Source organism: Dermochelys coriacea, chromosome 1, assembly GCF_009764565.3.
Source record: "Dermochelys coriacea isolate rDerCor1 chromosome 1, rDerCor1.pri.v4, whole genome shotgun sequence".
Classification (NCBI taxonomy): domain Eukaryota; kingdom Metazoa; phylum Chordata; order Testudines; family Dermochelyidae; genus Dermochelys; species Dermochelys coriacea.
Genome location: NC_050068.2, coordinates 312,289,921 through 312,304,170, shown reverse-complemented (window position 1 = coordinate 312,304,170; position 14,250 = coordinate 312,289,921). Strand labels below are relative to the sequence as shown.

Below are 14,250 nucleotides of genomic sequence, written 5' to 3'. Positions count from 1 at the left end.
CCAGCCAGGGCTTTGTCAAGCCTGACCTTAAAAACTTCTAAGGAAGGAGATTCCACCACCTCCCTATGTAATGCATTCCAGTGTTTCACCACCCTCCTAGTGAAAAAGTTTTTCCTAATATCCAACCTAAACCTCCCCCACTGCAACTTGAGACCATTACTCCTTGTTCTGTCATCTGCTACCACTGAGAACAGTCTAGGTCCATCCTCTTTGGAACCCCCTTTCAGGTAGTTGAAAGCAGCTATCAAATCCCCCCTCATTCTTCTCTTCCGCAGACTAAACAATCCCAGTTCCCTCAGCCTCTCCTCATAAGTCATGTGTTCCAGTCCCCTAATCATTTTTGTTGCCCTCCGCTGGACGTTTTCCAATTTTTCCACATCCTTCTTGTAGTGTGGGGCCCAAAACTGGACACAGTACTCCAGATGAGGCCTCACCAATGTCGAATAGAGGGGAACGATCATGTCTCTCGATCTGCTGGCAATGCCCCTACTTATACATCCCAAAATGCCATTGGCCTTCTTGGCAACAAGGGCACACTGTTGACTCATATTGGCTTCTCGTCCACTGTAACCCCTAGGTCCTTTTCTGCAAAACTGCTGCCTAGCCATTCGGTCCCTAGTCTGTAGCGGTGCATGGGATTCTTCTGTCTTAAGTGCAGGACTCTGCACTTGTCCTTCTTGAACCTCCTCAGATTTCTTTTGACCCAATCCTCTAATTTGTCTGTGGCCCTCTGTATCCTATCCCTACCCTCCAGCATATCTACCTCTTCTCCCTGTTTAGTATCATCTGCAAACTTGCTGAGGGTGCAATCCACACCATCCTCCAAATCATTTATCCTACTGAAAGGCGAACTGTCAGGTTGGAGGGAGGTTACCAGTGGAGTTCCTCAGGGATCGGTTTTGGGACCAATCTTATTTAATCTTTGTATTACTGACCTTGGCACAAAAAGTGGGAGTGTGCTAATAAAGTTTGCAGATGATACAAAGCTGGGAGGTATTGCCAATTCGGAGAAGGATCGGGATATTATACAGGAGGATCTGGATTACCTTGTAAACTGGAGTAATAGTAATAGGATGAAATTTAATAGTGAGAAGTGTAAGGTTATGCGTTTAGGGATTAATAACAAGAATTTTAGCTATAAGTTGGGGACACATCAATTAGAAGTAACGGAAGAGGAGAAGGACCTTGGAGTATTGGTTGATCATAGGATGACTGAGCTGCCAATATGATATGGCTGTGAAAAAAGCTAATGCGGTTTTGGGATGCATCAGGAGAGGCATTTCCAGTAGGGATAAGGAGGTTTTAGTACCGTTATACAAGGCACTGGTGAGACCTCACCTAGAATACTGTGTGCAGTTCTGGTCTCCCATGTTTAAAAAGGATGAATTCAAGCTGGAGCAGGTACAGAGAAGGGCTACTAGGATGATCCGAGGAATGGAAAACTTGTCTTATGAAAGGAGACTTAAGGAGCTTGGCTTGTTTAGCCTAACTAAAAGAAGGTTGAGGGGAGATATGATTGCTCTCTATAAATATATCAGAGGGATAAATACAGGAGAGGGAGAGGAATTATTTAAGCTCAGCACCAATGTGGACACAAGAACAAATGGGTATAAACTGGCCACCAGGAAGTTTAGACTTGAAATCAGACGAAGGTTTTTAACCATCAGAGGAATGAAGTTTTGGAATAGCCTTCCAAGGGAAGCAGTGGGGGCAAAAGATCTATCTGGCTTTAAGATTCTACTCGATAAGTTTATGGAGGAGATGGTATGATGGGATAATGGGATTTTGGTAAGTAATTGATCTTTAAATATTCAGGGTAAATAGGCCAAATCCCCTGAGATGGGATATTAGATGGATGGGATCTGAGTTACTATAGAAAATTCTTTCCTGGGTATCTGGCTGGTGAATCTTGCCCATATGCTCAGGGTTTAGCTGATTGCCATATTTGGGGTCGGGAAGGAATTTTCCTCCAGGGCAGATTGGAGAGGCCCTGGAGGTTTTTCGCCTTCCTCTGTAGCATGGGGCACGGGTCACTTGAGGGAGGCTTCTCTGCTCCTTGAAGTCTTTGAACCATGATTTAAGGACTTCAATAGCTCAGACATGGGTGAGGTTTTTCATAGGAGTGGGTGGGTGAGATTCTGTGGCCTGCGCTGTGCAGGAGGTCGGACTAGATGATCAGAATGGTCCCTTCTGACCTTAGTATCTATGAATCTATTTATGAAGATGCTGAACAAAACTGGCCCAAGGACCGAACCTTGGGGCACTCCACTTGATACCGCTGCCAACTAGACACGGAGCCATTGATCACTCCCCATTGAGCCCAACAATCTAGCCAACTTTCTATCCACCTTATAGTCCATTCATCCAGCCCATACTACTTTAACTTGCTGTCAAGAATACTGTGGGAGACCCTGTCAAAAGCTTTGCTAAAGTCAAGGAACAACACGTCCTTGACATATTTGAAGACTGTTACCAGGTCCCTCCTCAGTATTCTCTTCTCAAAACTAACATGCCCATTTTTTTAACCTTTCCTCATATGTCAGGTTTTCTAAACATTTTATCATTTCTGTTGCTGGACTCTCCAATTTGGCCACATATTTCTTAAAGTATGATACCCAGAACTGGACTCAGTACTCCAGTTGAGTCTTCACTGGTAGAGCTGGACAGTTACCTCTCATATCTTATTACATATGATATTCCTGTTTAATACACCCCAAAATATTAGCCCTTTTCACAATTGCATCACATTGACTCTTATTCAATTTGTGATTCATTTTAACCCCAGATCCTTTTCTGCAGTGCTATTCCCTAGCCAGTTATTCCCTGTTTTGTAGTTGTGCCTTTAGTTTTTCATTCCCAAGTGTAGTACTTCGCACTTGTCTTTTGCTGAATTTTATCTTGTTGATTTCAGAACAATTTTCCAATTTGTCAAGGTTATTTTTAATTCTAATTCTGCCCTCCAAAGTGCTAGTAACCCCACCCAGTTGAGTGTCATCCACAGATTTTACAAGCATGCTTTCCACTCCATTATCAGAGTCATTAATGAAAATATTAAATAGGACCAGACCCTGGACAGGCCCCTGCAGAACCCAATAGGAATCTAAAGCAATATTCAAATATAAACCACACACAGACTCTCAATTAAAGATAGCCAGGAGAGAGTATGATTGGAAAGTGGTTGCAATAATTATATAGATTAGATGCATAGTTTTGGATCTTTTTTTGTCTGACAGATGACATAGTTAATATCAGTGGGAGAATGTACTTAGCCACTGAATTTTCACAGATGGGTTTAGTTAATTTCAGAGTACCAGTCAGGCAGCTTTTTTATTTGAGTAGAACTTGCCCAGGAATTTTAACTACATCATATGGAATACTTTGTTTTCCCATAGATAATATATTTCACCAAATATATTGCAGTATGTTAGTTTAGAACACGATCCTGTTATCACTGAACCAAAGGCAAAACTCTCATCCATTTCAGTGGAAGATCAGGCAGAAAGAGATCCTAACACATAGTCAGAAGTTAGGATGTATGCAAATGTTTGCAACATTTTTACTAAAGAGAAAAGAGGTACTTTGGAGCATTTTCTGTATTTTTCTAAACTCTTGAGCAAAACTGAATTTCCATTCTAATGTGGTACTCTATATGTAAATCTTTCTGAGCATCTCATTTTACCTGCAACACAAAATGTTTTCACATAGTGTATAATAACATTGTCATGAAACATATATGTAGTGCTATGTGAAATTTTTAGTGAAAATACATGCTTCACTGAAAAAATGCAGATTTGCTTCAACCAAAACAATTAGCAAATTCAAGTAGATTTTGGTGAATTTTTTGTATTGGTGGGAGGAGAGAGGAAAAAAACTTTTCATTTCAGAAATGCGTTTTGTTTTGGAATTTCCCTCAATTTTATATAAAAATAAAAACCTTGAAATCAAAACAAAATGTCTGGTTTTAGGTTGAAAGAAACATTTCCATTGTTTGCTTAAAAAAAAAAGTGAGAATTTTTTGTTTCAGGTCAACCTGAAAAGATTTTGTTGTTTATTTTTCAGTTCAGTGTTGAACTGAAAAATCTGTGATTCGCACAGCTCTAATTATAAATCCACAACCGCCACCTGATTATATTGTAATATATAGTATCTGATTATATTTTAAAATTATGGTCTTACAATATGTCACATCATTAAAAGCAAGTCATTTCAATTACCTTGTGTTGTGATAATTTTGTCTTGAACACTCAGTACTTAAAGCAAAATATTTTCCCCGCACTAGTTTTAGGTATTGAGCCACTCCAGTATGTCTTTGTTATGAAGTTTACACTTGATGATGGCACAGGAACACTGGATGCATACCTCTTTGATTATGTAAGTAAATAGAGTGTAAATAGATGATGGTTCTTGTTAAGTATGGTCTCAGAGATGTATGCATGTGTATATGAATTTGTACATTCTCTTTGTCATATGCAGTGTTTTGAAACAAACTATTATAATGAATGTACAAATTATTAGCACTCTCCTTTGGTGAAAATGCTGTTTAGATCAATACTAGATAAAAGGTCAAATGGAGAAAAATGTGTGTTCAAGTTTTAAAATGGACTGAAGAGAGGAATTGGAGTGGCAGTTGTGGACACCCTCCTCCTTCCCCCCACCAGGGCACAACCTGGACTGTGGGACTGGTATGTTCCCTTTAACACTCTGGATCAGGGTACTCTTACAGTGCTCTGCTAGTAACTAAAAGCCCCTTCTGGCTTTGCTCTCACATAGCCATTAGCACATGAGGGCACACCCAAAGTTACATGCAGGGTCTCACAGCCTGTCATGAACTATACATAGGGAGACCACAGCAAATCCCCCAGGCCCAGTCTTGCACCCCAAAAATGTACCATCTTGCATGGATTAAGAAGGTCCTGAGCAGTATAAGATCATTAATTAATTCAGCACTCCTTCAAAAGATAGTGGATGTGCCCCAGACTTTTTGTAATTTGAGCAGATTCCCCAAGCTCTTTAGACAAATTCACTGATAAAGATAAAGAATTAAAATAAGTTTATTAACGACAAAAAGATAGATTTTAAGTGATTATAAGTGGTAGGCATAGCGGTCAGAGTTGGTTACAAAAGAAATAAAAGGGAAAATCAAAGTTTAAATTATAAACTTTATCAGACTAAGCAAGGGTTGAATTAAGCAGTTTTTCTCGCCCCACTCGAAATTGCAAGCAGTTCACAGTTCTTAATACACAGGCTGAACTCCCTGCTCCCTAGTTCAAAGTCTTTTCTGCCAAACGTTCTTGTTGCCTTCAGAGTAGGTGGGGAGGAAAGAGGCAGACTCTTAATGCCGCTGTCCCTTATTTTATATGCTCAGTTCATGTGTCTGGAAAAATACTGGCTCAAATGTGGAATCAAGCATCGCCAGTCCTGATACCTTGCTGACTCACAAAGTTAAGCAATCCCCACTGTGTAGAGCTTGAGCAACTGTCTCTCATTGAATACTAAATCTCTTGTGTGAAATTCCCCTGCTGGTCAACGGCTAGTTTAACAGCCATCTGGTGTGGGTCACCCCCTTTGTTGCCACTGGACAATTTGCTATGGGCGTCTCCTAGACTCGCAACATATTTCCCTAACAACCAGATAGCAAAATCTTATAATTCCATATACAATGATATACATATTTTGATAGAACAATGAGTTCCAGCAAATCATTAGTTTTCATAGGATATCTTACAAGGCATTCTTGGTACAAAATATAACCACACACAAGTGATGAATATGTGGGTTACAGAATGCTATTTTGAAGTACAGTATGTCACAGGTATACAGCATTCTGTGTTTCCACAAAGTCCCTGGCTGAGTTTCTCTCTGTCATGGTGTTAAATCACCCTGTCTGATTGCTTTCAATGTGATCACTGAGAGTGACTATTTGGGGGAAGGGGGGTTAGCTCAGGATTTTATGACTACTCTGACAACTTGAAATTAAACAAAGGTTTCTAACCATCAGAGGAGTGAAGTTTTGGAATAGCCTTCCAAGGGAAGCAGTGGGGGCAAAAGACCTATCTGGCTTTAAGATTAAACTTGATGAGTTTATGGAGGAGATGGTATGGTGGGATAATGGGATTTTGGCAATTAATTGATCTTTAAATATTTATGGTAAATAGGCCCAATGGCCTGTGATGGGATATTAGATAGGATGGGATCTGAGTTACTACAGAGAATTCTTTCCTGGATATTTGGCTGGTGAATCTTGCCTCTATGCTCAGGGTTCAGCTGATTGCCATATTTGGGGTTGGGAAGGAATTTTCCTGCAGAGCAGATTGGAAGAGGCCCTGGAGGTTTTTCACCTTCCTCTGTAGCATGGGGCACGGGTCACTTGCCGGAGGATTTTCTGCTCCTTGAAGTCTTTAAACCATGATTTGAGGACTTCAATAGCTCAGACATAGGTGAGAGGTTTATTGCAGGAATGGGTAGGTGAAATTCTGTGGCCTGCATTGTGCAGGAGGTCAGACTAGATGATCATAATGGTCCCTTCTGACCTTAATATCTATGGATCTATAAACTCTGTTTCCTTACTGGGTAGATTCCAGCCAAAGCCATATAGCTGTCCATCCTCTAAATCTAGTTGTTTGATCTAAAGGTCTGGGTAATGGGGGCTCTTGCTTGTCATGAACTGACTAGTGCCTCCTAGGTTTTCATCTAGCCTATAAATGTTAGTCCCTGCTCCAGAAAGATTGTTTGTCTTACCTAAACACTTGGTCTCCACATTTAACATAAGATTATACATTCACTCTTTGTGACTTTACACACTTTGCTTAAATTAGATGTCTCCATTTCCGAATTTTCTAAAATAGAAATGATATTGGCTTGCTAATGGGAATGTGAGGGATTAACTAAATGATTCTAAAGTGCTATCTAAATATTCAATATTATTTTTCATATGCATATGTAATAGATGTATTATTTTGTGGAAGTAATGGAAGATTTTATTTCATATATTCATGATAGCAGAGTTAAATTAGTTGTGAGTACTCTGCATGTCCTAGTTTTTGAGTAGCTGGGCCTTCATGTTTCATTTATATAGTTGTTTGCATTCAATAGACATTTATTTTGGCTGTCCTTTCGGTTGTTGCATACCTGCTGATAATTTCAGGTAGGAATGTAAATGTTAAGAAGTATGAGGGCTTTGATAAGATGAATAGATGCTGATGATACTAATCTAATCTAACATTATATTTGTAATATATTACACAGCAGCTTTGGAATTATCTAAAGCAAGTTGGGCTTTTTGGTCCCTGTGTTTCACAGCTTGCAACATCCTCACCTCAAATACATACAAATTAATATAGAAATATATTTTTACTCACTGTGTCAGGGGGACAATCAGGAGGAAATATTTTCCCATTTCTTTTCTTTTAACACATTCTGTATAACAGGTTAAAAGGCTCTTCTCTTAAAATATTAAGGCCTTTAGCTGCAAAGGAAGCTGAAGCCCAGCAATCCTCACTTTCTCCTCTTTCCTTTCCACTGCCCTTCTCCCTTTCTTTGAAAGCTGTTCTTCTAAATTGAGAAACTAATCTGGGGGAGCTGCTGAGTGCTACAGCTGAGCTTCAGGGGGGAAAAGGCAGTTTTCTTTTGAAGTGTCACCTGCACTTCAAAAGGAAACTGCCACTTTCCTCTGCCAAGACTAAGGTGCTCCAGCAGTGCTTGAGAAGAAGCTGGGCTGCTTTGAAGTGTGACTTTAAACTAGCTTCCAGTCAGATTTCTATAGTAATGCTCCCAGTTTATTTTCTTAACCTGATAGTCTGAGTTAAAGGATCTGGGGAGAAGAGTCAGCAAAAATTATGGTATGGTGTCGGGAAGGACTTCGGAAGTCAGAGGGAGTAATCTTAAACTGTCCCTCTCTGACATGTCCGCACCTTTTGGTCATTTTCAATTAGATTTCTAGTATAAAAATTAAACTGAGGAGAAAGTGTTCCCACATTAGTTCTTTTAAGAGAAAGTGAGAGTTGAAAATGTCTCTTTTGCCGTAAACGGTTGTTATTTAACATTTATATTATAGTTCCATCTAGAAGTCAACAAAAAAGGACCCCGTTTTGCTGGTGACACATCAGCTGGGCTCCAGGGAGAAAGAGAGTTGAGGTTGGCCAAGAAATGTGGGGGAAAGAGGAACAAAATGAAAGTCTGGTCAAAATTATATTAAAATAATTATGCTGTAGTGAAAATTGTTGGGAATAGGTGTTATACAGTTTCCCTACTCTTTTATTTCATCATCTACTTGGGCTACTCTTTATAGTAGGAGGATAAATTGTGTAAAACCCACCCACGTGTCTTTTCAAACTGAAGAATGACATTCAAAACGAAAGTTCTACTTGCATAGGTTCAGATTCCAACACCCTTACTCCTGTTCACCTCCCTTAATCTTGAGGAGTTACTGGTATTTTACGCCTCAGGATTTCCATTAATAGCAGTGGGACTATTTGAGGCATAGGGTTGAATTTAAATAAGGATAGCACAATCCTGTCTGTAATTTCTATCTGTTTGTCTATCGTACTTATATGGCCCCCATCACTTTAGTATCTAGAGCTGGGCAACTGGGGGGAGGGGGAATTATTTTTGCCAAAAAAACCCCAAAACATTTTGAGGGCTCTGAAACTATTCACAAATTTGTGATGAATTTGTCAAAAAGTTTTGCCTGAAAAAAAGAAAAGAAAAATGTTTTTTCAAAAAGTCAAAATTTTTAATTTCAACCATTTGAAAATATTGTTTTGACTTTGTTTCAAAATGTTTCATTTTGAAAATTTTGAAATATCTTTTTGACTTTTCATTGTGTAATGATGTTTCATTTTTAAATTTTGTCCAGTTAAAAAAAAACTCACATAAAATGGTGGAAAAACACCCAAAGCTGATGAATCAACACTGATTACAAAAAAGTAATCATTTGGTGTCAACCTAAAACATTTTAATTGGTTCAAAACAGAAAAAAAATTGAAAAACTGAATTTCAGTTTGAATCAAACCAGTTTGTTTTTTCACATTTTTTGAGTCAGCCTCCTGCCAACTGAAAAATCTATTATTCACTCAGCTCTAATAGTGTTTGAGCACCTCACAATCTTTAATGGATTTATCTTCATGCAGTATGTGTGTTAGTAAGGCATTAATGCACTTTTTTGGTGGTCTAAGTCATTGCGCATACTACATGTCTCAGGGTTAATGCCCTACTCATGCATGTTCTGGTTTGTTTCTAGCTGTATTTGGATCATTTTAAAAACACTGAACTGAATATATTACTCCCTTTTGTCATTTTAGTCTCTTCATAAGATTCAAGAGCTTTCTAAAATGACACAAACGAATGACAACCTGATTTATTTTTCTCTTCTTTTCTCCTCAAACCCTTCCACTTTCCTCAGGAAAAGTTTTTCCAGATTCCTGCCTCCGAAGTCCTTACCAGTAGTCTTCTTCAGGAGAAGATGGAAATGATCATGAATATACTTTGTCCTCCAGGAACAAAACTAGGTTAGCTGTCACTTTTTGTAATCTGCTACTATATATGTAAAGTTAAGCTGTATTCACCATTAATTTATTATATATATATGATGAGAGCACAGACCAATACTATAGAATTGTAAGGAAATTGTTACTTTTATTTAGTGTAATATGTTTGGTTTGTCCTTTTTTAAAAAGGGGCCTTTGGAAACAGGAGTAATAATTCAATCCCTAAAAGGGTAATGAGAGAGTGCCGCTGTTCACTCATGTTGGCATAAATTCAGTTTGGTATGTATACCTGCATGTCCAGGCAGAACTAGATGTGTAATTCACATTTATATGGAAGTTAACCAAAACACCTTTATTTAAAATGTCACAGAAGCATAGTGACAGTTGATAGAGAATTCAGTCTGAGCCCCTCACTTTAGGCCAGATTCTTCCATTGAAGGCACACACAATGTTGGAGTACCCTTTCCTGTGGGATATCCCTGTGACTCAGGGACAGTGACTCAGGGTAAGAAAATCTTCATGAAGATCCCATCAGAGTTCCTCTGAGCATTTATCTGGGGGCCCAAAGTGGAAGCTTCCATTGGGCTGTCTGCACAGAACTCAGAGTAGCAGCCGTGTTAGTCTGTATTCGCAAAAAGAAAAGGAGTACTTGTGGCACCTTAGAGACTAACAAATTTATTAGAGCATAAGCTTTCGTGAGCTACAGCTCACTTCATCGGATGCAGAACTGTTTGTCTTTGCCATAGCTCTGGCCCTTAGTAGCCTGTTTCCTCACAGTGCAAGTCCAAAGCACACAGGCATCTTTGTCCCTGGGGACCTTCTTCCAGCCAGTGAGTGTTCCGTGGAATAGAAATTATATCCCTAGGCTACATTATCTTCTCCAAGTACAATCCTTTGGTGAGAACAGAGGGGGAATAATGATACAAGTCCCACTCTGCTGCCTCCTCCCAGGTGGCTCTCTGTAACAGCAGAGAGGAGAAGGGTTTCTCAATGGGGACTGATCAACCCCTTCTGTGCATAAGAAACTTCAAAATCCATTTTTAGTCAGCTGAATTATGTGCTAGTGTTCCTAGTTAAAGGCTGTGTTAAAGTTCCACTTTTCTTATAAGAGCTGGAAATATCAAAATGTGTCATTTGTTTTTGATTTGTAGATGACTTGCCATGGTTGGAATGCTTCATCAGGTCTTACAATGTCAAAGATGGAATGGAACAGCAAGTTTGCTATCAAATTTTTGACACTATGGTTGCTGAAGATGTTATCTAGTGATATGTATTGCAATTTAAGAACGTGCAATTTATTGATATTATTGATTACAAAAAAGTTTTGAAGCTATAAACACCATAATAGGTTTTGTATAACGTTTAATGTATCATGTTCTGTGTTGAGAAAAATTAATCAGGAAAACAAATGCCTTTTTCTGCATCTCACTTGTGCATGAAGGTTTTAGCTCTTCTGTTCCTGAATTAAAATTAATTGGACATATGCTAAGAGGTATTTATTACTTTCTCTGGGCCCAACCCAGTGAGTCAAGTGGTAGTTGAGGTGCTCAGTACTTCATGGGATTGATCACTGCATGGTTGAAACTGTTAAAAGTAATTTAATATCCAACCATTCCAAGCTATTACACAATTGAAAATTATCAATAATGTTACTAAACTCCGTTATGACCTACAGCGTCAAATTTAAAGGAACATTGTAAAATGTAAACATGTTTTGTAATGTATGAAGAACAGTCAGCATGATTATGCTTTGTTTATTTACCTATTTTAATACAAAAGAGTGATTTGAGCACAGCTGTGGAAATGGGGCTCTTCCATTAACTTGTATTTCCTCACTTTATTCTGTACAAATCTATTTTAGGGTTCTAAAAAACCATGGGGTTTTTCCTTACTTTAATTTCTCATTGATATGTAGACTGTAGCAAGCTTTTCCTGCAGTCCTTATGTGTGCAAGTAGTGTTATTGACCTCAGTGGAGCTATATGCATGAGTTAGAATTACTCATCTGGTTAAGAATCATAAAGTCAGGCCATAAAAGCAGGGATATTTAAAATATGAAAATGAATACTAATATTTATTAGATTATAAGGATGGTAAAGTCGGACTTATTTGGGGCCATATCTGGCATTGCTGCTCCTTAAAATTGTATGTGTATTTGCAGAGGTTCTTGCACATAGTTTGGCTAAATTTAGTGTCCGATTATACTGTCTCAATTGCTTTTCTCTTTTATATAATTGGATTGGATGGCTAAATTTAGAGACAGCATTTTCAGGCCAACGAGTGACTAGTTGGCTACCACAGTGAAAAAAATGTGTGCGCTTTTACCTTGCATTCTAATATTTGCCCCAAATTCAGAATAATTTTCTAGAGAATAATTTTAATGTAAAAATTCTTGTTAGGAGAATATGCTTCTTGTCATCAAGGAAAAAATTAAATAACACTTGCACAGAGGACTTTTTTAAATGGCGCATGGAGATATTTAAAATAGTGCTAACAGTTGACTAGTACTTTGATACTAAATACCAATGATTTTACAGTGTTCTAAAAAATGATTAGTAGAATAAGCTATTATATCCACTTAGTTTCATACAAATATCAATAGATTTTGTGTTACTTTAAAAATCACTCTGAGCCATAGAAACAATGAGCCATGAACCTAGAAGTTGTATGCTTTATCAATTATCATGTGAGTAGAAGGTACATTAACATTGGAAGCCGATAGTTCACTTTCAAGGAGAGGAAAAACTATCAGCCTGATTGAATGGGACCATCAGCTTGCCAAGCAAGGAAAAAAAACTGGCAATAGTTCTGGCAGCTGCTTACCTACCCCTGGCCTGATGAGAGATACTGCTAAGTGAATTATTTTTAAGACTTGAACACCTACTTGGGTGTCCAGATAATTTCAGTGGAATTTAACTCCTGAAGCGCTCATCCATAAGAAATATATGAGAGTTTGTTTGCTAGGTAATGGATAGTTTAATCACAAAAACTATAGCCCAAACCTCTTTTGGAATAAGATTTGTATAGAAGCCTGTATTTCTGGTTGTGTTACATGACATCACAAACCATAATATGCACTGCCAATCATTATTAGAAAGTATATGTTAAATTGTAAATGTTTTTATGTAAATAAAAAGTCATGTTCCTGTACATCATTGCAAGTATTAATAATATCTATTTTAAAGTAACCCTTTTGAAAAGTAATAGATCAGAATATATAAGGCTCACACTTCAGTGTATATTTGTTTTCCCCATCTCTAATGTTTGAGATTGTTGGCGGAATGTTTTCAAGTCATTTTATGATTGTACATATGGCATTTAAAGTTGTTTGGCTATTGAATATTATAATATTTAGCTGATTGATGAACATGGTTTAAAATAATGCACTCTTTTCTCACACTTAATTTTTGGATATCTATTCACAAACACTCTCTGCTGCCAATGGCCTTCACCCAGCAAAGCTCGTTCTTAGATAAGTTTGTTGAATTGGAACCCAAATAGTTAATTGTCTTACCAGATATATTTTATTTGAGATTTTCAGTGCTCGTGGAAGATGTTGAATTTGTCAGAACCGAAGATCACGGTTCACAAAACTTGTCTCAATGTTGACCTGAAGGATCCTTCAGTAGAGGTGATTGAGCTGTGTTCAATCTCCATGACTGTTTTATTCCTTAATGCTTCTGTGGAGACTGCCAACTTGGAAGCCAATTGGGATAGTAGTTTCTGTGACGCAGGCAGTTTCCACTCTGATCTGAATTGAGAGCACAAACTCGCACCAACTTACTGTAGGCCACACCGGTTACAGTAATGACTTTCAGTCACTACCGACCTGAACCAGATACCATCTTCTGCATTGAAGCAAGAAATTCCATCTCCCATTTTCAGGCCCTTAGTCACATTTCTCTAGTTTCCAAAGCATATTTTAAAAATAAATCAAAACTGCCTTTCTGAATTGAGTGAATGAGATTGCTGAGATCCATCGATGTTATAGAAGCTATCCATAGAATTAAAGACGTTTTAAAATGTTACGTTTACATTTGATTAATGTGGGAAAAATCAGAATGCTTTGAAAGGTGAATCTGATATCTGTGATTTCAAAGCTGATTAATGATTAACCTGTTGAATTGGAGATAATTTACCTCCCAATGACTTCATAAATACCTGCTTCGGTTACCTTTGGTAAATGAAATAACCAAACAATCATTCATTTTCTGATACAGCTGTAAAACTAATTTGAAAAGTTTTCAAAATAAATCACTGTTTAAAAATGTATGTAGTATGTAACTTCTAAAAATGAAATCTACATCTGTCTGAGTTGTGAAGAACATGTATTAAGGTTATAACAACCAAAAAGAATGCACTTTTATGTAGAAATCCAGATTAAATCGAGTCTTCCTGACTAATGATTTAAATCAGGATTTAAATCAAATTGATTTAAATTAAATCCACTCTGATCAGATCTATTTTTAAAATACAGTATATTTTTAATGAGTGAGTTATACTGTTCCATTTTGGGGTTCCGGTGACATGTAAACTACTTGAGCTGTACTCTTTGATGGACAGTGTTACCAGAATCCCTTCAATGAAGTTACAGTCCCTATAATTCATAGCTACCTGCTAGTCAGTTTATAGAAATTACAGCTAAAAATGAACAGATCTGTGAAGATGTAAATCATTGTATACAAAAAGCCACATTTAAATCACTGACATTTTGCATACTGCATGTATAGTAAACAGTATGGGACAAAATGCATATGCAGAAATAG

At 37.7% G+C, this 14,250-nt stretch overlaps 1 protein-coding gene across 4 annotated transcripts in view; it reads left to right on the top strand.

Annotated features, from left to right (window-relative positions):
* POT1 (protection of telomeres 1) overlaps positions 1-13,699 on the top strand; it is a 150,257-nt gene extending 136,558 nt beyond the window's left edge. For all 4 annotated transcript variants that reach the window (XM_038410215.2, XM_038410206.2, XM_038410224.2 and 1 more), the window contains 3 exons: positions 4,280-4,371; positions 9,401-9,506; positions 10,637-13,699. In XM_038410215.2, the coding sequence (XP_038266143.1) occupies positions 4,280-4,371; positions 9,401-9,506; positions 10,637-10,749 (311 nt within the window). In that variant the 3' untranslated portion in view covers positions 10,750-13,699. The remainder of the gene's footprint in view (positions 1-4,279; positions 4,372-9,400; positions 9,507-10,636) is intronic.
* The last annotated feature ends 551 nt before the right edge of the window (positions 13,700-14,250 follow it).